Below are 22,121 nucleotides of genomic sequence, written 5' to 3'. Positions count from 1 at the left end.
TGAAAAGATCACTGAATTACAGCTGTTTAAACTTCAGCCAAATCGTATAATGCTTGCCACAGAACAAATAGCTTACTTTTCTATCCAGTAACTGACCACATTGGTCACAACACTGAGAATAGCTCAGTAGGCTAAGACAGTGCACTGTAAGGAGCAATGTCATAGGTTCAAATCCAACTGTAGTCTTTTGGCCTGTCATAAGTTTGATTATCTGTTTAGTTAAACAGGATGACATCCTTCTGATATACCATGCACAATTTCACCTTGAAATGTCAACCATTTCTTAACCTTTGTCCCAAAGCTGACCAAACCTAATACTCAAATCACACAATCGGAGCACAGCTAGCTAATCAGCGTCAGCGGCCCTTGGGTACCCAGCATGCAGTGTGGTATGTCAAATAGGCAAAGACTTGTGGAAAATAGTGCGGTTACAACAACCGTGCGAGGGATTTCAGTTGTTGTGTTTCTTCAGTTGTGTATTTTAATGGGACCAGAGAGTTGGCTGCTGTGCTGCCATAGGCTATTCTCGCAAGGAGCTGAACCTGAGCTCTGCCCTAGCCCAATCGCCCACATGACTAATGTTAATTGTGCATTGACTGAGATCATCTCAAGAGATTATCTCAAGGAGAGTTACAATATCTGCTGTTTTTCAGACGCTATACGCTCTTTCTAGAGCGTATAGCGTCCTGCTGAAGTGAATATCAAGACCGCCGCATTGACTGCGAGTGATCAAGGCTGTAGTATAATATTGAGTTGAGCTAAAACTTTGTCTCTTGGGTAGAGCTGAAGGGTCAGCAGTTAGATAACCAGTTTAAACTGGTCAAAGAGTAGCGAGCCAGTGAGTCATTTTCGGTTTCAGGGTACTCAGGGTATTCTTTTGTTTGACAGTAATTGGGGGCGTTGTATCTGTGCATTAGCATATTTAAGGCGGCTAGCACTACAGAAGCAGCCTCGCCTGGCAGCCTCGGCGCACGAAGACTCAGTTGAACAAAGACAAGGGAGTCCACCAAGGAAGGCCGACGAGGCGGATCACCTCTTCTGATAAGTATCACCCTATTCATATTACATTCTACCTAGAACTTATTCATAGCTAGCATGTGTTTCCTTAGCATTCCTGTTCATTACACTACCCGTACACGTAGATATTTCACAAAGTATATACGGTCAATTTCTAAACTTCACTACCCATCCAGATCTTCTCCACCTGCCCTCTCTCTTTCTTTAGGGCTCTGGAACTGCCAGTCTACTGTGAACTAGGCAGACTTCATCCCGGCGTTTGCATCCCATGCTTCTCTTCATGCCCTCGCACTGACAGAGACGTGGATCCGCCCAGAGAACACTGCAACTCCAGCTGCTCTCTCCGTCAACCACTCCTCACTCACCCCGCTTGTTCTTTATCGCCCACCAGGACCGCTAGCCGACTTTGTGGAGGAGCTGGACATGCTCCTCAGGTCCTCCCGGATGATGGAACCCCCCTGATAGTCCTTGGGGACTTCAACATCCACCTCCAAGGAACGCAGGCAAGATCTCGTCCCACCCCACTAACACTGCCACCAACACCCTGTTAACCACTTTAACTGCATCACTTGACTCTCTCTGTCCCCTGTCAACCAGGCCTGCACGATCTTCTCCCTCCTGCCCATGGCTTACGGATGTTATTTTTGAAGAACGGTCCACCCTTCGAGCAGCTGAGAGGAAATGGCGCAAGTCCAAAGACAGTCCGGACCTTGATAAGTATCACTCCCTCCTTAAATCCTTCTCTTCTCACATAACTGGTGCTAAAACCCTCTACTTTCTGAACAAAATTAACTCAGCTTCAAACCCCCTCCATCATAACTTTTCTTTTCCATGTCCTAAACTCCTCTCTTACCTCTGGCACCTTCCCCTCTGCCTTCAAACAGGCCAGAGTTACCCCTCTACTCAAAAAACCCTCCCTTAACCCTGCCGTCCTCCAGAACTACAGACCGGTATCACGGTTACCTTTCTTTTCAAAAACAACTGAACGTGCTGTATCTAACCAACTGTCTAACTTTCTCTGAACAACCTGCTTGACCCCAACCACCTCCCATGGTTTCTCCTACCATTGCTACACTGACGACAGCTGTACCTGTCGTTCCCCCTGACCGACCCGGGGATCTCAGCTATGATTGAGGTCTGCCTCGTAGACATCTCCGACTGGATGACCGAGCACCACCTCTAGCTGAACCTCGCCAAAACAGAACTTCTCATCATCCCAGCCAAACCCTCCATCTCCCACGACCTCTCAATCACCCTGGGATCTGCGACGGTGACCCCTTCATCCTCTGCCAGGAACCTTGGGGTTACCATGGATGATGAGCTCTCCCTCACGGCCCACATTGCTGCGGTCTCCCGGTCGTGTAGATTCACCCTCTACAACATCCGGAAGATCAGGAGATACTTGTTTGAGCGCTCCACCCAGCTGCTTGTCCAAGCACTTGTCCTCTCCAAGTTGGACTACTGCAACTCGCTGCTCGCCGGTCTCCCAGCATGCGCAACCCGCCCTCTTCAGAGGATTCAGAACGCAGCGGCACGCCTGGTCTACAATCTACCCAGACGCTCCCACGTTACTCCGCTCCTCATTTCCCTCCACTGGCTACCCATCACGGCCCGCATCAGATTCAAGATATTGACCTTCCGAGCAGTGAATGGGACTGCACCCAACTACATCAAGTCTCTCCTGCAGCCTTACACCCCCACCCGCCACCTACGGTCTTCTTCAGACAACCGCCTGGTGGTCCCACCGCTCAAGACTGCCCGGTCCCAACACAAGCTCTTCTCCTGCCTGGCCCCCCAGTGGTGGCATTAACTCCCCACCTCCATCAGAGACACATACTCTCTCTCCACCTTCAAGAGAAGGCTCAAGACACACTTGTTCCGGGAGTACAACGGTACTTAGGAATGGTTTGCTGAACCCAATGCTAGTTTCCTCAAGGATCACAATGACTCTTGCTTAGAGACTTGTTGCTCTTGTTGGTTAGTAGCAACTGATTTAAACTGTTGTATTCGCTGCAAAATATTCTATTTTAGCTAATCTTACTTATATTTTTTACTGCTGCTGCTTTTTCTACAGGTACACTTGCACTTAGAGATTCATGTTGTTTAAATTGTAACTTGCTCAACTACATGCTCTTATGGTTCTTCCCTTTGGCACTTTTTTGGTTGTTCACAATGTGTGTTTCTTGTTTTGGCTACCCGCAATGCTTTGGGGCTATCTTGTTGTTATTATCAGTGACCTATGCACTTTGTAAAGCTCTCTCTTGGAAGTCGCTTTGGATAAAAGCGTCTGCAAAATGAATACATGTAAAATGTAAATGTAAAATGCGTCACTTGTGGGAGGCATGTTTTTGGAGGGAGGGAAACAGCATGGATGGAAGTTGTGTGTGGGCAGATGTGTCTTTATATAGGGTGAAATGGAATAAGAATTTCAATACAAAATGGCTGAAAGGGGTGTATTTATGTACATTTCGAAATTGCCTCAATATCTTTGTCTCAATAAATCAAATATAATTTTGACTGATGGTTTTTCAAACCTTCGAAATGACATCATTCTGAAGTAGTACCATGTGCAATTTCATGCAATCTCACATTGAAATGTCGACCGTTTCTTAACCTTTGTCCCAAAGCTGACCAAAGGTAATACTCTGCCCTTTCTATTCATAAAATGTCAACAGTTGGTGTGTAGCAGAGAGGATAGAGAGATTGACTTGTAGCCTTATGCTCATGAGTTCAAATCCCCATTCAGCCTATTGTTGTTGGCCAAACATGAAGTCGTGTTGCTCTCTTGTAGTCCAACTCTTGACCTTCTACATTGTACATTTTTATAATGTTTGCCATTTTGCAGAGGAACCCGCATCGCTGCTTCCAGCTATATTTATTATTAATCTTCTCCTTGCGCCACAATAACTAACATGTTATTGGTAACACATTTTCAAATTTAGCACATTGATACTACATCTCAGTGGGTACCCCCATACCAAATATGGGACACATTTGACTGTAAAGGGTGCCGCAGGCCACGCCCTAAAGTGCGATTTTCAAAGTGATGGCATTTCCACCCCATTGCTCCAATTCCTCGGAAACTTGGTGTATATCCCTTATTTCTAATGGGGAACAAAAAAGCCTAAAGGACCCATGAGGTCCGCCATGATGGATTTTTCTGTACAGGGAAAACTTGGGAAAATCTTCAAAATTAATCTCCTCTTATAAAAAAGGTCCAATTGTCTTGAAATGTTGTACAGATGTGTTAATTTGTTGTCTGTATATAGAGTGACATGGAATAAGAAATGCAATACAAAATGGCTGAAAGGGGTGTATTTACGTAAATGTCCACATTGCCTCAATATCCTTGTGTCAATAAATCCAATATAATTTTGACTGATGGTTTTTCAAACCTAATTGGGTTCAAGATGACATCGCTCTGACGTACCATAAACAATTTCACCTTGGTATGTCAAAATATGATTGAATTAGAGCTGTTTCAACTTGGCTGAAACTGACAACGCTTACCACAGGACAAACAGCTCTTATCAGCTCTCGTTCTGAAATATCATCCACAATTTCACCTTAAAATGTCAAAAGATCATTGAAGTACAGCTGTTTAAACTTTATCCAAATCAAAACAATCCGTGCTACAGGAGAAACTGCTTTTTTTTATATACAGTAACTGACCACAAATGGTGCCGTGCAAAGTGCAAGGTCACAGGTTCAAATCCAGGCAGTCTTTTGGCCTGTCATAATTTTGATTACTTGTTTAGTACAGGCAGACATCATTCTGAAATACCATGCGCAATTTCACCTTGAAATGTCAACCGTTTCTTAACCTTTGTCCCAAAGCAGACCAAAAACGAATACTCATATCACACAGTCGGAGCACAGCTAGATAATCAGTGTCAGCACCCTTGGGTACCCAGCATGCAGTGCGGCATGTCAGAAAACGCAAAGACTTGTGGTAAATAGTTTGGTTACAACAACCGTGCGAGGGATTTCAGTTGTTGTGTTCGTTTAGTTAGATGTTTGTAATGTTATTGTTTGTCAGTTAATATAATCTTGTTGGTCACCCTGATTGTGCATGTTGTGTAGTTTAATTGGACCAGAGAGTCGGCCGCTGGACTATCACAATCTATAGGAATGAGGTTTCAATGGATTTTGAGGTTCATTGTATGTCCATTTTACACACCAAACTGTAATTTTTCAACTATGACAAGGTAAAATCGGTTTTGCAATCAATCGCCCCTTAAAGGGACCAGAACTGTTTGCCATGCTTAGACTGTGTTCAGAACAGCTACATGGTAACCCAGAGCATCTCACTTTATGTGTTTGTAGGAGGAACACTGCTGTGAATTAGATATATTTAAGCAATAAAACCTAAAAAGGCCACGAGTTCTCGGTGGATTACAGCAACGGACAGGGTTTTGTTAAGCCAGACGCATTGTGGACACACATACACGACAATAGATAGAACACACATTCTTTTAAGGTTTCATAAATATATGTTGGAATTGTTATGCATGTGTGTGCTTGTGTGAAAACTATCCCATACCTTTCTCAGCATGGTGTTGGGGAGCTTGCGGATCTTCTCCACATGCTCAGCGCTGATGTCCAACTCCCGGCAGCACACCCTGAGTAGGGCGCGGTATGTCAGCTCCTGCCTGTCCAGCTCCACCTCGATGAAGTCGTTCTCACGTGCATTGGGGTTCTGGATACGCACTTTCAAAACCAGCTCTGAGACGACAAAAAAAAAGTTCAATACCTGGAACATACACAGTTATTTTCTTTAAATCCCACACATTAAAAACCTCAGTTGCATTCCCACACATTATGATTTTGGATGCAGCTAGCAAACATCATGCCAATCCCATACCTTGTACATTGACCGGGAACGTGCTTGTGAAGAAGAAGGGCTGGAAGGCAGGCATGGGCCCCCCAGCAGTCTGACCACAGTTCAGCTGCTGGGGGACTGACTGCTGTCTGGTAATTGAGGGGTTGGTGCTAGCATTAGCCACCTGGGGCTGGCTTCCACTGCTAGTGGTGCTGGGGCTGGGGGAGGGCAGTGCAGATGAACACACAGGCCCATTATGGGTCACCGGGTATGGGTACTCTCCATGGTTGACTAGATGGGGCTCCACTGAGAGGTCCATAGGCAGGGCTCCGTTAGCAGTGTGCATTGCCAGGCTGGATGACACTCCATTCTGCTCAGAAACTGGGACGAAAGCTCCTTCCCTGGGGCCTGGGGGATTGGCTGGTAGGCTTTGTAGTTGCAGAGGCTGCTGTGACTCGTGGGTGGGAGAGAGGGAAGCTGGGTCGCTGTGTGGGTCCTCTGAGTGGTCTCCGCCTGAACCATTTTGGTTTGACAGTGGGTTAAGGACAAGCTCAGCCTTGTTGTCCATTTTACTATACATAAACGGAGGGTTGGAAAGGTAATTTGGGATGAACGGCAACTCAAGCTCTTTGACTTCAGGCACTTCGTCTACCTCGACTGTGGAAACCAAAACAAGTATCAACATTTTCTGAGCAAATAGAAACAGGATTGTCATTGAACACAAGACAAAAGGATAAAAAGTTGCAGCTTGCCTCCCAACAGTCTTTTGATTTCTGGTTTGGAGGTTAGCTGAGCAGCTAACTCATCCTTAGCTGTGAGGATTTCTTTGTCAGCACCAGAGTTCAGCAGGTATGACACCACATGTTTGTGGTTTCGCTTGCAGGCCCAGTGCAAACAGGTCCTGTGGAAGGCAATAAAACCACAAATTATGAATGAATCAACGGCAAATGGTTTGCAGTATGAACAATGAAATAATCAAATTGGCTGAGGGAAGCATAGCAAGCTGTTATCTAAAGTCATTCTCCTATGCATCTGCTTGTACCTTTCAGACACATTGTTCATACTGCAAATGGTTTGCAGTATGAACAATGAAATAATCAAATTGGCTGAGGGAAGCGTAGCAAGCTGTTATCTAAAGTCATTCTCCTATGCATCTGCTTGTACCTTTCAGACACTTACTAGAATAAAACGTTTCTAATAAACTGCCATATAATATGTAAGGGATAATGCCCGACGAGGTGTCCAATATCACCTGATAATGGACGATCCATTATCAGGTGATACTGGACACCTCGAAGGGCATTATCCCGCTTATACCGTGGTCACTTGCCAACAATTATTTTTATTTTTTTACAAACATTAATTTAGGTTTTCAGGCGTTTTGCAAAATAAATAATGTTTTTTAACGTTAGCCAACACTGATATTTTATAGTCTGCTCAGCTCATAGAACCAATACAGACTTTCCCTCGGCTGAGCTATTAGCCCTAAAGCTAACGTTATGCTAGCAAGATTCAGAGGCAATAACATTGTGTACGGTTGACAAACAGTAAATATAATTTTACAGTATGTTTGACAATAAGATTTGCTAGCTAACCAGCCATGTCGCTGTCCCAAAATCAATATCCAGATTTTCACGAACAATATCAGCCATATACTAGTACTTGGCTACAGTATGGCCGCAGGCTGTGGAGCGAGTTGAATAGAAAATGGATGTGAGATGACCACATCAAAGTTGACAATTTCTCCAAACAGTGATTATAATTTGACAGTATGTTTAACAACAAGACTAGCCAGCTATCGAGCCATGTCATTGTCCCCAAATAAAATAAAGATTTTAAGAAGAAAATAATCGGCCATGTGTAGAGTTGGTGCTACTGTCGTGTTGGCCTCAGCCTGTCTGAAGTAGATTGACTAGCGAGGTGAATGGACGCCGCGGAAGCGTCGGACGGTTCACGCCTCTGCATCGTCCATTATCAGGTGATATTGGACACCTCTTCGGGCATTATCCCTTACTTATACCATGGTCTGGGTGAATACTCAATTCTGATTGGCTGCAGGGGTGTCCATTATCGGGTGATAACAGACACCTACTACGTCATTGCAGCATAAATCTAAATTATTCCGCTTGCAACATAGTATATGAGCCTGTACAAAGTGTCTGAAATAAGTAACCAAAACAACAGTGACAGAGTCAAAGCCTCCATTTACAACTTTGAAAGACTTTAACAAGAAGCTAACTTGTGATTTATAACAATGAGTGTATTCAATATTTATTTTAACCTATTTGAAAATGTTACCTTTCTGAATGTACTGTGTCAGTGTCACGTAAGCGCTCATCTAACATCCCATTCTCTAATCACCTCGCCAGTTAATCTACTTCAGACAGGTTGTGGCCAACTCTACACATGGCGGATTATTTTCTTTTTAAAAATGTAGATTTTATTTGGGGACAATGACATGGCTCGATAGCTGGCTAGTCATGTTGTTAAACATGCTGTCAAATTATAATTATTGTTAGGAGAATGTCAACCTTGATGCGGTCATGTCACATCCATTTGCTATGAACTCGCTCCACAGGCTGCAGTCGTACTGTAGCCTATACAGTTTAAGGCTGATAGTTTCGTGAAAATCTTAATATTGATTTTGGGACAGTGATATGGCTAGTTAGCTAGAAAATCTCCTTGTCAAACATACTGTAAAAATATAGCTGCAAGCAGGAATGAGTTGGCCAAGCAGTCAAATGACCCATAAAACACTTTAGAAATCCTCAGAACAGGGTTCCGAGTGCATGCAGCATGTTTGGTGTGAATCCATCAAAGATTTGCTGAGATACGACGCAACTTCCTGTTTGCTGGCTTAACGGCACATTTTGATTGGCTGTACCGGGCAAACGGTTCTGAAAATAAAAAAAATCATGTGATGGCCTTTGTGAGGCTTGGTCTGAAGATAATCTCTGCCAAATTTGGTGAAGATTGGACAATATGTGTTGTAGGAGTAGAGAAAAAACTTTTTTCAATGAATTCAAAATGGCGGCCGTATCGATTCGGCTATTATCACAGATTATTATGAGTCACACATGGAACGTCCCAAGATATCATGAGACAAAGGAATCAGCAAACAAATCCATAGTTATTGGCCAAAACACATTTTTGCTTCCTCCGGCCACACCCAGTGATCACATGACACCAAATTGTGTGGACATCCTCAGACGAGGGTTTCGAGTCATCACACCCAGTTTGGTGTTGATACCTCAAAGATTTGCTGAGATATCACCCAACTTCCTGTTTGGTTGCTTTGTTGCCGATTTTGATTGGCAGTACCGGACAAACAGTTTTGAAAATCAAATATCCTTTGATAACTTCTGTAAGGGTTGATCTGATGATGATGTGTGCCAATTCTGGGGAAGATTTGACAAAAATTGAAGTAGTTGAAGCGAAAAAACTTTTTTTCTTAAAATTAAAAATGTCGGAAAATCTATACTATCGGAAATCGACGTCATAGGGTGTGTTGAACTCGTCTTGACCCAGGGAATCCAATGGTACCTCATTTTTGCAAATCGGTCATACGGTTCAAATGTTACGTGTGTAAACACAAGTCCAACTTTGACCCATTGGTGGCGCTAGAGTGCTCCAATGGGAGACATGAAACTTGGTGAATATAAAGAGGGGACTGTGCTTAATGAGTGTGCCAAATTTTTACAACTTTTTACCATACGGTTCTACGGGCTGCCTTAGACTCCAATGGGAGAGGAAGATTAACTAGAGAGGGTACCATTTCTGGGGAAATTGTAGGGTGTGCTTGCTTGCGTTGGTTGCAGGGGTCCGTATTTAAATTACAAGAAGAAGATGTGTAATAATAATAATAGTAAAGAAAAGGTAGAAACACTTAAGTGGCTTCGCCGCTTGGCCACCAATAAATATAGCTGCAAGCAGCAATGCGGGTTCCTCCGCTAAATATTATAAACATGTACACTGTAGAAGATTGAGACCTGGACAACTATGGAAGTTTATTAGACTCTTTAGTCAAATGGCAATGCATTTGTCAAATGGCAATTCAATGCGCAAAGTGACAATGCAATCCACAATTCAAATGGAAAAGCAGTCTGTCAGTCCCCCCATCAAGGCGGGTCCCCAACCCTATTGAGGGTAAGACCCAACTCTACTCTGCTTTTGAGTGGCTACCTCTAACACTGACAACCCAACAATTCCACCCAAACCTAACCTATCCAACGAAGGTAACGAATACCAGCCAATCAGAGGCAGAGAAGTCTATTGGGAGGGGGGTGGGGGGTACAGATAAACTTCGTTGCTACTGTAATCAGTGTTGACAGGTCCGTGGTTTTCCCGCGGAATTGGGCTACTTTTGAAGTGTTGCCGCCGGTTGAATTTTTTGTCCGCTGGTTCGGGTAGACCTATTTTGCATGCAAATTATATAAATGTCTTTAAATAAAAATCCATATTTTAAATGAAATAATTTATTTATACCCAAATTATACCAGACTGACTCCAGATCAGCACGTACATGGGACACGCCCACATACACACACGCACTGTGCGTGTGCACACGTGTCTAATGCTCTCAGTCTCCTGAGAAAACCTCCTGAAAACTGGTTTTAATGCTGGCATACTAAACATTTGGTGTTACTTTGTATATATTACAATACATTTGGCAATGATAGCAATGCTGTTGGACTTTAAAAAAGTGTATATGGTTTGACAGGGGCATAATTTGAGTTCTGGCTGGTTTAATTGGCCATTGGGCTGGTTTTGATTGGCCATTGGGCTGGTTTTGTCACACTGACCTGGCAACCCTGACTGTAATGCTAACAACAATATGGCGACAGAAGGAACTGTTGCAACGCTCACTGCCTTAGCAGACAATGTAGGTGGAAATCGAGTGTTAGCTTAACTGATATGTTGCGGATTGAATTGCCACTTTGCACATTGAATTGCCATTTGAATAAAGAGTTAAAAAAAACGTGTCAATATGAAATGCAATGCAGTAAGCGTTCATTCAAATTGTTATTCAAAATAATACAAACTGAATTGCGGATTGCATTGTCATTTGCACATTGAATTGCCATTTGACAACTGCTTTACCATTTGAATTGCGGATTGCATTGTCACTCTGCACATTGAATTACCATTTGACAAATGCATTGCCATTTGAACAAAGAGTCTAATAAACTTCCATAGACAACAACAGAGCAAAACAACTTCATGTTTGGCCAACAACAAAAGGTTGAACGGGGATTTGAACTCATAGGCATACGGTAACAAGTCAACTTCTCTAGCTTCTCTGCTACACACCAACTGCTGAGATTTTATAATTAGTTAGGGCTGAGTATTAACTTTTCATAGGATTTTGAAACTTTTCTTGAGTTGATCTCTTTCCAGACTCTCAATCATGCACAACTAACACAAGTAATGTGGGCAAATGGGCTAGGGCAGCGCTCACATTCAGCTCATTGTGAGAATAGCCTGTGACGGTTTAGCAGCCGACTCTCTGGTCAGATTAAACTACACAACATACACAATCAGGATGACCAACAAGATTATATTAACGAACCAACAATAACATTACAAACATCTAACTGAACGAACACAACAACTGAAATCCCTTGCACAGCTTTTGTAACCAAACTATTTTCCACAAGTCTTTACACGTTTTTTTGACATGCCGCACTGCATCCTGGGTACCCAAGGGTGCTGACGCTGATTATCTAGCTGTGCTCCGACTGCGTGATATAAGTATTAGTTTTTGGTCAGCTTTGGGACAAAGGTTAAAAAACGGTTGACATTTCAAGGTGAAATTGCATGAAATTGCACATGGTATTTCAGAAGGATGTCTGCCTGTTTGACTAAACAAGTAATCAAAATTATGACAGGCCAAAAGATAATGGCTGGATTCCAATCTACTACCTTAAACTTTACAGGTCACCATCCCAGCCCATTGAGCTATTGTCAGTGTTAAATAGTGTCATGTTCAGTAACTGTATTAAAAAGTAAGCTGTTTCTCCTGTGGTAAGCGTTGTTAGATTCAGCCAAAGTTGAAACTGCTTGTACATTTCCTATGAAAATGGGACAACGGGATGACTGGGTTGCTGCTGTAATGAATAAGTTACTAAAAGTTTTTTTTAAAGGTTATTTGGAGTGCCATAACTTGTCATGGAAGGGAATTTCAAATCATGCCAAGCATCAGTGGGGATGTGTCCTGGCTTAGGTTACTGAAATGAATTTGTGAAACAGACAAGGGATCCACCTGAACAAACAATGTACTTCATGAGAGATAACCATTAGCGTTATCTCTACCGTGCGTAGACTACAAGTAGCTAGCTACTGTGGTGAAACTGGTTTGTTTTGAAGTGGTTTACACAGTCTCGCTAAACAGATGATTGAATTGGTGAGATTGGCTCAAATAAAAACGCATTGATATGTTTTACAACCGGAGGATTTATCGGAAGACTCAAAACCGTTTTGTCAGAATAAAAAATAAAAAACTATGCCTCGACTGGTTTTGAACCTACAACCCTTTGCTTACCAGCACATCTCAGCCAATAGAGCCATTCCCAGGCATGGAATACGAAGTTCAATAACTGCATAACTTTAAAAAAGCTGTTTCTCCAATGGCGAGCATTGTCAGATTTGGTCCAAGTTCAAACTGCTGTAATTCAGTCATATTTTGACATATCAAGGTGAAACTTTGCATGGTACTTCAGAGGCATGTCACCTTAAAGCCTATTAGGTTTGAACCATCCTTCAAAAATACATTTAATTTAGTGACACAAACATATTAAGGCAATGTGGACATTTACATAAATACACCCCTTTCAGCCATTTTGTACTTGATTCAATTGCCTTAAGTAACATTTTTAAATACGCCAATGATACATATCTGTACAAGATTTCAAGTCAATTAGACATTTGGTGCAAGAGAAGAGGAATTTTGAATGTTTTCCAAAATTATCACTGTACAGGACAGTGTTTCCCCTAGGATTTTTTTTGCAGTGGGGCAAGACTGTCCGACCCAACCCCCCCCCCCCCCCCTCAGCCGAAATAAAGTTGTAACCCTATATTTTGGAGTAGGTTAATGTAATAGTCTAATAACAAATGTAATATTGCATATATTTTTGTCCTATTTTCCGTAAAGCAATACAGTTAGGCTACTTAAAGTATGTTCTAAATGGCAGAAATATGCTGCCAATTAACAATTGACGTAACAACTTATTGTAAATGGTCAGTAGCCTAGCTAGATTTGGCCCAAGTTTCAACAACTGTAATTCAGTTCTATTTTGACATGTAACAGTGATTGTGGTCTGAAGATAATCTGTGTCAAATTAGGTGATTTTTTTATATTCACCAAAAACGTTTTATTCATTCATTCAGAATGGAGGCCACATCAATTCAGTTGATATCACTATTTAACATGTGTCAGACACGGGCTCACCCCCTACCGGTTAGATGACACAACCTTTTGTGGACCTCTTTGGAACAGGGTCCCGAACACCTGTACCAAGTTTGATGTCAATTCAGCAAATATTTCCTCAGATATGATCTCACTTCCTGTTTTGGCGGCTTCATCGCCGACTTTGATCAGCTTTACCGGAAAAACAGTTTTGAAAATCAAAAACCCTGTGAAAATGTTTGTGAGGCTTGATCTGAAGATAATTGGTGCAAAATGTTTGCTTATTGCAGGCCACCTAGAGGTGAAATGGCATGACCTATTTTGGACTTCTTTAGAACAGGGTCCCTACTAATCCCTTTACCAAATTTGGTGTCAATGCAGTAAAGAGGTGCTGAGATATGACCTCACTTCTTTTATGGTGGCTTGGTTGACGACTTTGTTTGACGACTAAAAAACACATTTTGAAAATCAAAAATCCATGTGATAACTGTTGTGAGGCTTGGTCTGAAGATCATCTGTAGCAATTTTGAAGATTCGACAAGAATTGTAGGAGTAGTGAAAAAACACTTTTCCTTTACATTCAAAATAGTGGCGAATCTATAGAACTGGGTATGATGTCATAGAGTGCGTGGAACTCAACTTGATCCAGGGAATCCAACGATACCTCATTTTGGACAATGGGGCATATGGTTCAAAAGTAACATGTGTAAACACACCTTCAATTTTGACCCATTGGTGGCACTAGATGGTTGGAATAAGAGACATAAAACTTGGTGAAATTGATGAGGGGACTGGTCCCAAAGAGTGTGCCATATTTCACAACTTCTGACCATGTGGTTCTAGGGGCTGCCATAGACTCCCATGGCAGAAGAAGATGTGTAATAATAATAAGAGAGGGTACAATTTCTGGGGAAATTGTAGGGTGTGCTTGCCGGTTGGTTGCAGGGGTCCGTATTTAAAATACATTTTACAACTGATATTTCTGTATATTTTATATAAAAATGAATAGCCTACTTTTTAATAAAGATTACATATATTTAAAAGCATATTTTTTTCTGCTCATTTACAACTCTAACTACTAAGAGTGAAGAGTAGAATGAAATAGTTGTCTTCTCATTTCCCCTGCAAGAGGGAATGGTGATCAGCAACCTCATAGTTGAATCAAAACGAATACATCTGGCAGACCGGTGTAAAAATTGACCTAATCTCTATGACTTAAATGTAATTGTAAGTTTTTCCCCTTCTCGTGATATTTTCAGGCATTTAGCCGACTCATATTGCATTCATAAATTAATAAAATAAAAATAAAACCTTTTTAAGCTTATTTTAACAACGACGTTACCAGCAGTAGCTATCTCAGATGGAATTGCAATTCAAATAGTACTAGGCAAACTGAAAATATGCCCCCAAAATGTAAATAAGCTTGACATTTATTTAGGGGAACATCACTCATTCATAAACATGTCAGTGGTAGCGATCATTGTCAGTAACAAGGCAAAATGCGATATAGCCCTGCTGTGTGGAGAAGGTGCCCCGGTAAATTGTAGGCTACTACTACTACTACTACTACTAGACTGTCTTGGTAGCGATTGCGTTGGTTGAATTTGATTTAACGTTACTTCCGTTGTACGGTCTAGGCTGAAATGAATTATTTTCATGAACAGATTGACAAAGTTTAGGCTGTGGAAATGGAGTTCAGGTTAGTAGTCACAAGTCAGATAGTTTCACCCATTGAAAGACTTTTGATTTAATTAAGGGTAGTGCTGAACATGTGCCGCCGTTTGACTTCCTACTAGTACTGTAAACAGTTGTGGAGATGTTTTTGTTACGTACTAGATAGGCTACTGCGTAGCAGTGAGCTACACTGGTTTGAAACCAAAGGTTATGATAATTTCACCCACAAATTGTTTACTTGTAATCTAGTGTCATAATAAAACCTACAACGAAAATGTTTTTGTGAGGAATGTTAATTCTAACGATTGAAAACAGATGCATCATAGACCGCTGTAGTATGTGTGGCCCTGGTAACAGGTAACAGGCTAATGTCATGCTTCAGTGAAATAGCAAATAGTTATCACCCAGGCCTCTTTGCTTGTGGCGTTCCTGCAGCTGCCTTGCAGTAAAGCAGTTATCTCCCGGAAGTTAAGGAGCTGCTTAACTAATGTTCTGCTAGAGATAGTCACACAAGTTTTTGTGACGTTAGTGACGTTAGTGGCATCAGTGACTGTGGCTAGCAAGTTAGCCACCGTTAGCTTCACTTTTCACCACAAAAACTGAATTTCTACTTAAACTGCGCAACAGAACGTAAATCCCAATACAAGCAACTCAATCGCTACCAAGACGAAACGTTTGACACCTAGGTTGTCTATGTAGTCCAAATATTAACAAAGTTTTAGGGGGGCAAAAAGAATAATAACTAGAAAAGGTTGTTCCTGCGAAACAGCCGTGAGAATGCTAAAAACCTGAATGGGGATAGCTGACCATGCTAAAAAAGCTTAACATTTTGTAGAAAGTTATAAGCTGAAGCTTCAAAGCACCCGAAAGGTATTTTAAATAGGGGCTGGACGAAGGCATTAAACTAAAAAATGAGAAGAATAATGCAAAAAGATAAATAATTCAGAAGAATTTGAAAATTTAGTAGAAAGTCATTTGCTGGTGTTTTAAAAGGCCTGAAATGTATGTTAGAAAGGACCTGCAGCAAGATGAAGGCAGAAAAGTACAGAAAAGAGAAAAAAGATGCAAAAGTACTGGCAGTTGGATGGAAAATGCAAAACAAAAAGGGGAACATTTCAGAAAGATGAGCTGCAGGAAAATGTGAAAATTGAACAGAAAACCAGTTGCTCAAGTCTGGGTTGAACGAATTTGAAGGTAAGAGGACAACAATGGAATGACTGGAACTTGCTGGAAAAACGTAGCAACCGCTGGTCATTGACAACAGACTGGCAACACTTCTAACCTAGAATCTCAAAACGGAGGACAAACTAATCATGCGTGCCTGCACACCCAGTCCTGTTCAGACACTTAATTTAAGATTACATCAAAATAATCATTCATAGTGCAGGGTTGGTGATGTTGTCATTGTCTCTGGTGAGTTTTTTATAGTAAATAACAAGATCATGCTATATCTAACCAGCAGATCATTTCTTGCAAGTGTGTCAAAGTGGTATGTAGATCTACTACTTCAAATTGAAGACAGAGAAGATATTTAGAATAAAGACAAGTTACTTTACATCTGTGTTCAATATCGACAATTAAAAGTAAAAGCTTTACAGTTACGAAGCGTTTGTTCGTAGGATTAACGCCATCTGCAGCAAACACTTAAGGCTGATTTATACTTCTGCGTTTTTACGCACACGCACACGGGGAACGCCCTCTCCGTCAAGAAACGCCCTCTGCGTGTCCTCGCAGAGCCCTTGCAGAGCTCTGTGTGTACCTCCTGATTTTCCTGACTATCCGTCTGTCCGTGCGTCTTTTTACGGATACCCCTTGGCTGTGATTGGTCCGTATTAAGAACCGGTTGCGTCAAGGGCGGGGTTGCCCTGACCAACAAGAGAACAGAATCCTTTGACCACCATTGTTGTAAGTTTTTACAATTCATATTTCAGCTAAACAGTACATGTAAATCAGCATATGAATTAAAATGTGACGAGAAATGGGCAGTGTAGTTGCTAAGAATGTGCTTATTTTATTGATGAAGCGGCTAATTTGTAAATTTGCTCAGACTTTTCAATAACCTAGCGAGCATTGCAGTGCAGCGCCATCTACTGTTCTAGCGGTGAATAGCTTTCAGCATGCAGAGCCGTCGGAGTAGTATAAATTCAACCAATCTGTCCGACTCCGTGCGTGCGTCTGTCCGTTAACGGAGACACAGAAGTATAAATCGGCCTTAGCTAAGCTTAGCGTAGCTAAACTACCCCAGCCCTGGTTCGGCTGTTTGTGACGGTCAGGTATGACAGTCGCGCCTCGATTTTTTATATTTCTCTAAAACTTGCTTAAATAAAAACGATCCTGCTAGATTATGTACACTTTAAGCTCAATGTACATACCTTGTTTGGCCAATTTGGTCGATACTGTAGTTGAAGAAAAAGTCGAACCGTTTTATGGAGAGCCATATCGCGCTAGCTCGATTGCAGGAGAAAAACAAACATTTACCTAGCATCCACACCTCAAACAAGTTAACCTAGACGCAAAACTGTACATCCAATCCCAAAAAAATTCTGAGACCCAAGACTCTGCCGAAACCATTGATATCCTTTGTGTCTATGCGGTCAGAAATACAACTCTTATGGCAGTTTCCATAACGTCACCCAATTCTGCTTTCATGGTGCGTGTCTGTTGGTTGTGATGGCGCAGCTGTGATCGCTAACAAGCTGGGTAGAGAGAATCACAAATTTAGCCCGAATCCACATCTCAAACAAGTTAACCTAGACGCAGAACTATACGTCCAATCCAAAAAAATCGGCAGTTTAAAAACACGTCTACTTTCGAAATTCTCTGACGAATTTTACCCACCTCTCCATTGAAGTTAGAGAGAGAAGGAGCAAAATGTTTAATTTGCAGAAAAACCTTAATTATTTAAAAAGTATAAAAGTGAGAAATACCAGAAGTTATAGGACGAAGGAGCTGAACGTTTTGATACAAAAAAAAATGGAATCGGTGAAAGTATGCAGGACTGGTTAAAGGCCAAAAAACGGCAGAAGAACTGATTGCTGAACAGCATTCTCACAATAATATATATGTGAGATAACAATGGTTGTGCCCTAGCCGAAGGCAAAGCACAGCCAATAAAAAGAAAAGGTAGAAACCCTCTAGGTGGCTTGGCCACGTCGCGGCTTGGCCACCAATGATATTTAGGCTACTGTTTGTCAACCGTACACAATGTTAATCCTGCTAGCATAACGTTATCTTTTGGGCTAATAGCTCAGCCAAAGGAAAGCCGGTGTTGGTTCTATGAGCTGAGCGGACTAGAAATATCAGAGTTGGTTAATGTTGAAAAATGTTAGATGCAAAACGCCTTAAAACAAATGAATGTTTGTAAAAAAATTGTTGGCAAGTGACTATGGTATAAGCGGGATAATGCCCTTTGTGGCCAATCTCACCTGATAATGGACTCTGCCGAAGCAACCGTTCACGCCTCCGCATCGTCAATTATCAGGTGATATTGGACACCTCATAGGGCATTATCCCTTACATAATGGACACCCCTGCAGCCAATCAGAATAGAGTATTCACCCAGACCATGGTATAATATATTATAATAGGCATTGAATTGTTATGTCATACCAGTCATCCAGTGCCGAAACTAGCGAATCAGCTGTCAAGAGGGTGTGTAGTTTAACAGACGGCAAAACATTTTTGCAGGCTTTAGGATCGTGGAAAGTTGGACTACTGAATGAGCTTGCTGGCCAGCTACATTAATTGGATACAAGTATTTTTATCCAGCCTCGCTCCACAAAAATATTTTAAGATGCCAATTTTCAACACAGAAGCATGTTGTTTTACACAGCAGATTTGTATCGCAGTTGTGTGATGGAAAGCTTTATACTAAACTCGTTCTTTACGTCATCTAAATATTTGTCAATTGAAAATATTTACCATCCATTTATTTCATTTTGTGAGTTGACATTTACTCCGCTCTCTACTAAATTCCGCACTTCGTCAATGTCCCCAAGCGCAGACGCCTCTCTCAACCGCTCCTGCAATTCCTTATCCAGCGAAGTTGTTGACATTTTGAATTGATGATTAATGTGTCGATGTCATAGAAAACAGTAATACGTTACTGTATACTCTTACTTAGCTCAGAATGGCTCGAAATAGCTTGAGCTACATCTAGCTAGCGAGTCTATTGACAACAGACTTAGCCAGCTACAGTAGGTTAGCTTCCTGGCTACCAGCTAGCTAGCTTACGTTTCGACTAGCACAAGTTGATGATGTTCGCAGATAATAGCTGGATGTTCTTCTCATCGGACAAAACTAATTGTCAACGCTAACCAAACTAGGGGATTTGTCTAGATATATCGCCACACCTCCGGTCACCACGCTTAAATTGAATAACGTGTTAGCTATATAGTCTGCGCTCCGGCGATGGGCTGTCAACTACTCCTCCCATGTCGGGGGGGCAGTTTTTTCTGTAACAACAGTGTGAGCTCTTCGCTTTGAGTTCCTCCCTAGACGTTCTTTGATCAGAGCAGACAGCAACTTTGAACCCAATAGCTGTTTGTTATGGTTAAATAATACAGGCATACTCAACAACATCAAGATAAAATTAAGCACATACCTTCAAGATTATTGGGCCCGGGGATTTGTTTCCACCTCCAAAATTCTGTCATGAGACTGAAAGGAACAACTGGCATTCAAAGACGAAGAAAGAAAACATTAACCAAGAGCACTACAGTTATATGATGTCCTCGTAAAACTAAAGCTTACGCAGTTTTAACTGGGTAGCATAGTGTATGCAAATAAACTCCGTCAACAGTAGGCTAGGCTAGCCTTAACGCATTGGAAAACGCATTTTTCCGCGTTATCTAAAAGAAAAGCTCGTATCATCGCAAAAATATTATATATTTTATTGTACTATGCACACAAAGTTAACTTTTGTAACTAGTACAAACTAAGACTTTGGACACCGTTTCCGCGGATACTCATCCATTGCAGTGGGTGGCGTTATTTTACTAACCCAAACATAATGATACACTCACCCGGTGCACATTGGGTAGAGCCACTGTAGTGTCCGTCTAAGCGCCACTGCCAGCTGCCATTTTGATCTAAAATCCGATCTGGGAGATTTTACACTCCACACATAAATGGTGTGAAATCGGAGAATAGTTTCTGGTCTTTCAGTTAAGGCAAAATGCTTTCTGCAGCCCAATTACTCGATGAATTGATGGGCCGAGATAGAAACTTGGCCCCAGACGAAAAACGATGCAACGTCCGCTGGGACCACGAGACAGTAAGTTAGCTAATGCGTGCCAGTTAGCTAGTGACAAGGCAAGCTTAGCCTTTAACCACGTTTGCAGGCTAATAATATCGTTATGGAACAGTTATGTTATCTGAACTTACACTGTAAAATGTACACAATGTGTTTGCTTGACTTGTTGTATTGTCTACTAGTTAGTTAAGTGTTCAATAGGTAGACTAGTGCTAGCACTCGCTAGCATTGGCTTGGCGACGCAGCCGGCCAGACACACACTGCGCTTCAACAACAGAGCGAGGACGGCATGTTCTCCTCCTTGCTTGTGCAGCTTAACTTATATCAGCACTAGTCTAGTCTGCAGCCCAAATAGCTCGTCTCTATGGTTGACGTGTTACCTGCCTACATTACAGACTGCTTGGCCTCTACAATTAAACCGCCGACCCGAGACGTGCAGGGGGTGCAACTGAACAGGCCTACTAGCTAGCTCGGTCCAGCTAACGTGATTAGCTAGTCGTCAATAACTATCCATGAATGTTTGTTTGGGTGGAAACTGCTCATGCTTCACCTTGGGATTTTGGGGGTGCAACCAGTCACTTGGTTTTACTTGTCATGACAGTTTACGAATAATAGGCTAAGGCAAATATATTTAATAGACTGATTGTGATTATAAAATGTGATTGAGTAATTTCAGGCTAAATACATTTATATAATTGTATCTCCTAGGTCTGCAGATACTATCTTTGTGGGTTCTGTCCAGCTGAATTATTTACAAACACACGGTCTGACTTGGGTAAGTAAAGGACTAGCTATTCGTAAAAAAAATTCGTTGGCTACTGAACTAGTAGTTAATTTAGGTTTGGGCATAGCCTTTCTCCAAGTTGCAACATAACTATGAGGAAATGAGAGGTTGAATGTCTTTAAATGGTAAATTGTTGCTGAAATTAAACATAATTTGCTTTAATAGGCCCCTGCGAAAAAATCCATGATGAAAATCTTAGGAAAACGTAAGTGCTCCTCACATAATTTTCACAATCAGCTGTTGTTTGTGTTATAAGTCCAACATAAATCATAAAAAATCACTGCACGTGTTCTTTCGCTATGTTATTCAATTGTGTGCGTTTCCCCCTTACTGTCCAGGTATGAGAAGAGCTCACGATTCATGAAGGAAGGCTATGAGAGAGACTTCCTGCGCTACCTGCAGTCCCTATTGGCTGAGGTGGAGAGGAGGATCCGAAGAGGCCATGCCCGCCTAGCCCTCTCCCAGGCCCAACAGAATGCAGGAGTATGTGCCAAGATGTCTTCAAGATGTTCTACTTAGCCAACCTCAAACACACCTAAACTATCATGTTCTTCTGTGTCCTTTTCTGCTGTAGGGACCTGGTCCATCAGGCAAGAATGAGGAGAAGGCATTGGTTCTGACAGAGAAGATTGAGGACCTGGTCATGCAGGTAAGACAGGTTTCACACTGACTGCAGTTGGTCAGGGGTAACAACCATACCCTACAGTGGAGATTTTGAAGTCACCCACGTAACTACATACATTTTCCCCATGGCGGTCTTTAAGTTCCACTCACAGTACACATACACAAATGTATTTTTGTTGTGTAAGCTCAGCTTGTTTGGTTGTTTTTAGATTGAGGAGCTGGGCTCTGAGGGGAAGGTGGAGGAGGCCCAGGGCATGATGAAATTGGTGGAGCAGCTCAAGGAGGAGAGGGAGCTGCTAAGCTCCACCCCATCGGTGAGTCCCTCTCTCCAGCCCCCAAACCCAGGACCGGACGTGAGGGGACAAAGGCCTAGGTTGTCCCCCCACCAGGAACTCTGGTTATTTTTTTGCAGAAAGTGTGTGCTGAGCACTGTCTACAGGGGCTGGTGCAGCGCTGAGCTTTTCTGCTTGGAGTTTATTTTATTTATTTTTACAAGTATATGGAATCAACTTGGAAGTAAACTGCACTCAGTGCATCTCAA

The 22,121-nt window shown here is 42.0% G+C and overlaps 2 protein-coding genes across 2 annotated transcripts in view; one reads left to right on the top strand and one right to left on the bottom strand.

Annotated features, from left to right (window-relative positions):
• The window catches only part of ankrd40 (ankyrin repeat domain 40), a 58,230-nt gene extending 38,859 nt beyond the window's left edge, over positions 1-19,371 (bottom strand). Inside the window, exons 1-4 of the mRNA XM_084678799.1 lie at positions 18,840-19,371; positions 6,592-6,740; positions 5,882-6,496; positions 5,561-5,742 (exon numbers count right to left, since the gene is read on the bottom strand). Coding sequence (XP_084534925.1) covers positions 5,561-5,742; positions 5,882-6,496; positions 6,592-6,740; positions 18,840-18,973 — 1,080 coding nt within the window. The 5' untranslated portion in view covers positions 18,974-19,371. The remainder of the gene's footprint in view (positions 1-5,560; positions 5,743-5,881; positions 6,497-6,591; positions 6,741-18,839) is intronic.
• Positions 19,372-19,407: 36 nt separating this feature from the next.
• luc7l3 (LUC7-like 3 pre-mRNA splicing factor) overlaps positions 19,408-22,121 on the top strand; it is a 48,211-nt gene continuing 45,497 nt past the window's right edge. Inside the window, exons 1-6 of the mRNA XM_084678798.1 lie at positions 19,408-20,193; positions 20,881-20,947; positions 21,122-21,161; positions 21,295-21,439; positions 21,531-21,605; positions 21,790-21,894. Coding sequence (XP_084534924.1) covers positions 20,095-20,193; positions 20,881-20,947; positions 21,122-21,161; positions 21,295-21,439; positions 21,531-21,605; positions 21,790-21,894 — 531 coding nt within the window. The 5' untranslated portion in view covers positions 19,408-20,094. The remainder of the gene's footprint in view (positions 20,194-20,880; positions 20,948-21,121; positions 21,162-21,294; positions 21,440-21,530; positions 21,606-21,789; positions 21,895-22,121) is intronic.

Source organism: Hypomesus nipponensis, chromosome 17, assembly GCF_054491055.1.
Source record: "Hypomesus nipponensis isolate SF chromosome 17, ASM5449105v1, whole genome shotgun sequence".
NCBI lineage: Eukaryota > Metazoa > Chordata > Actinopteri > Osmeriformes > Osmeridae > Hypomesus > Hypomesus nipponensis.
Note: the sequence above shows the minus strand (reverse complement) of the source record. Positions and strands in the feature narration are given on the sequence as shown.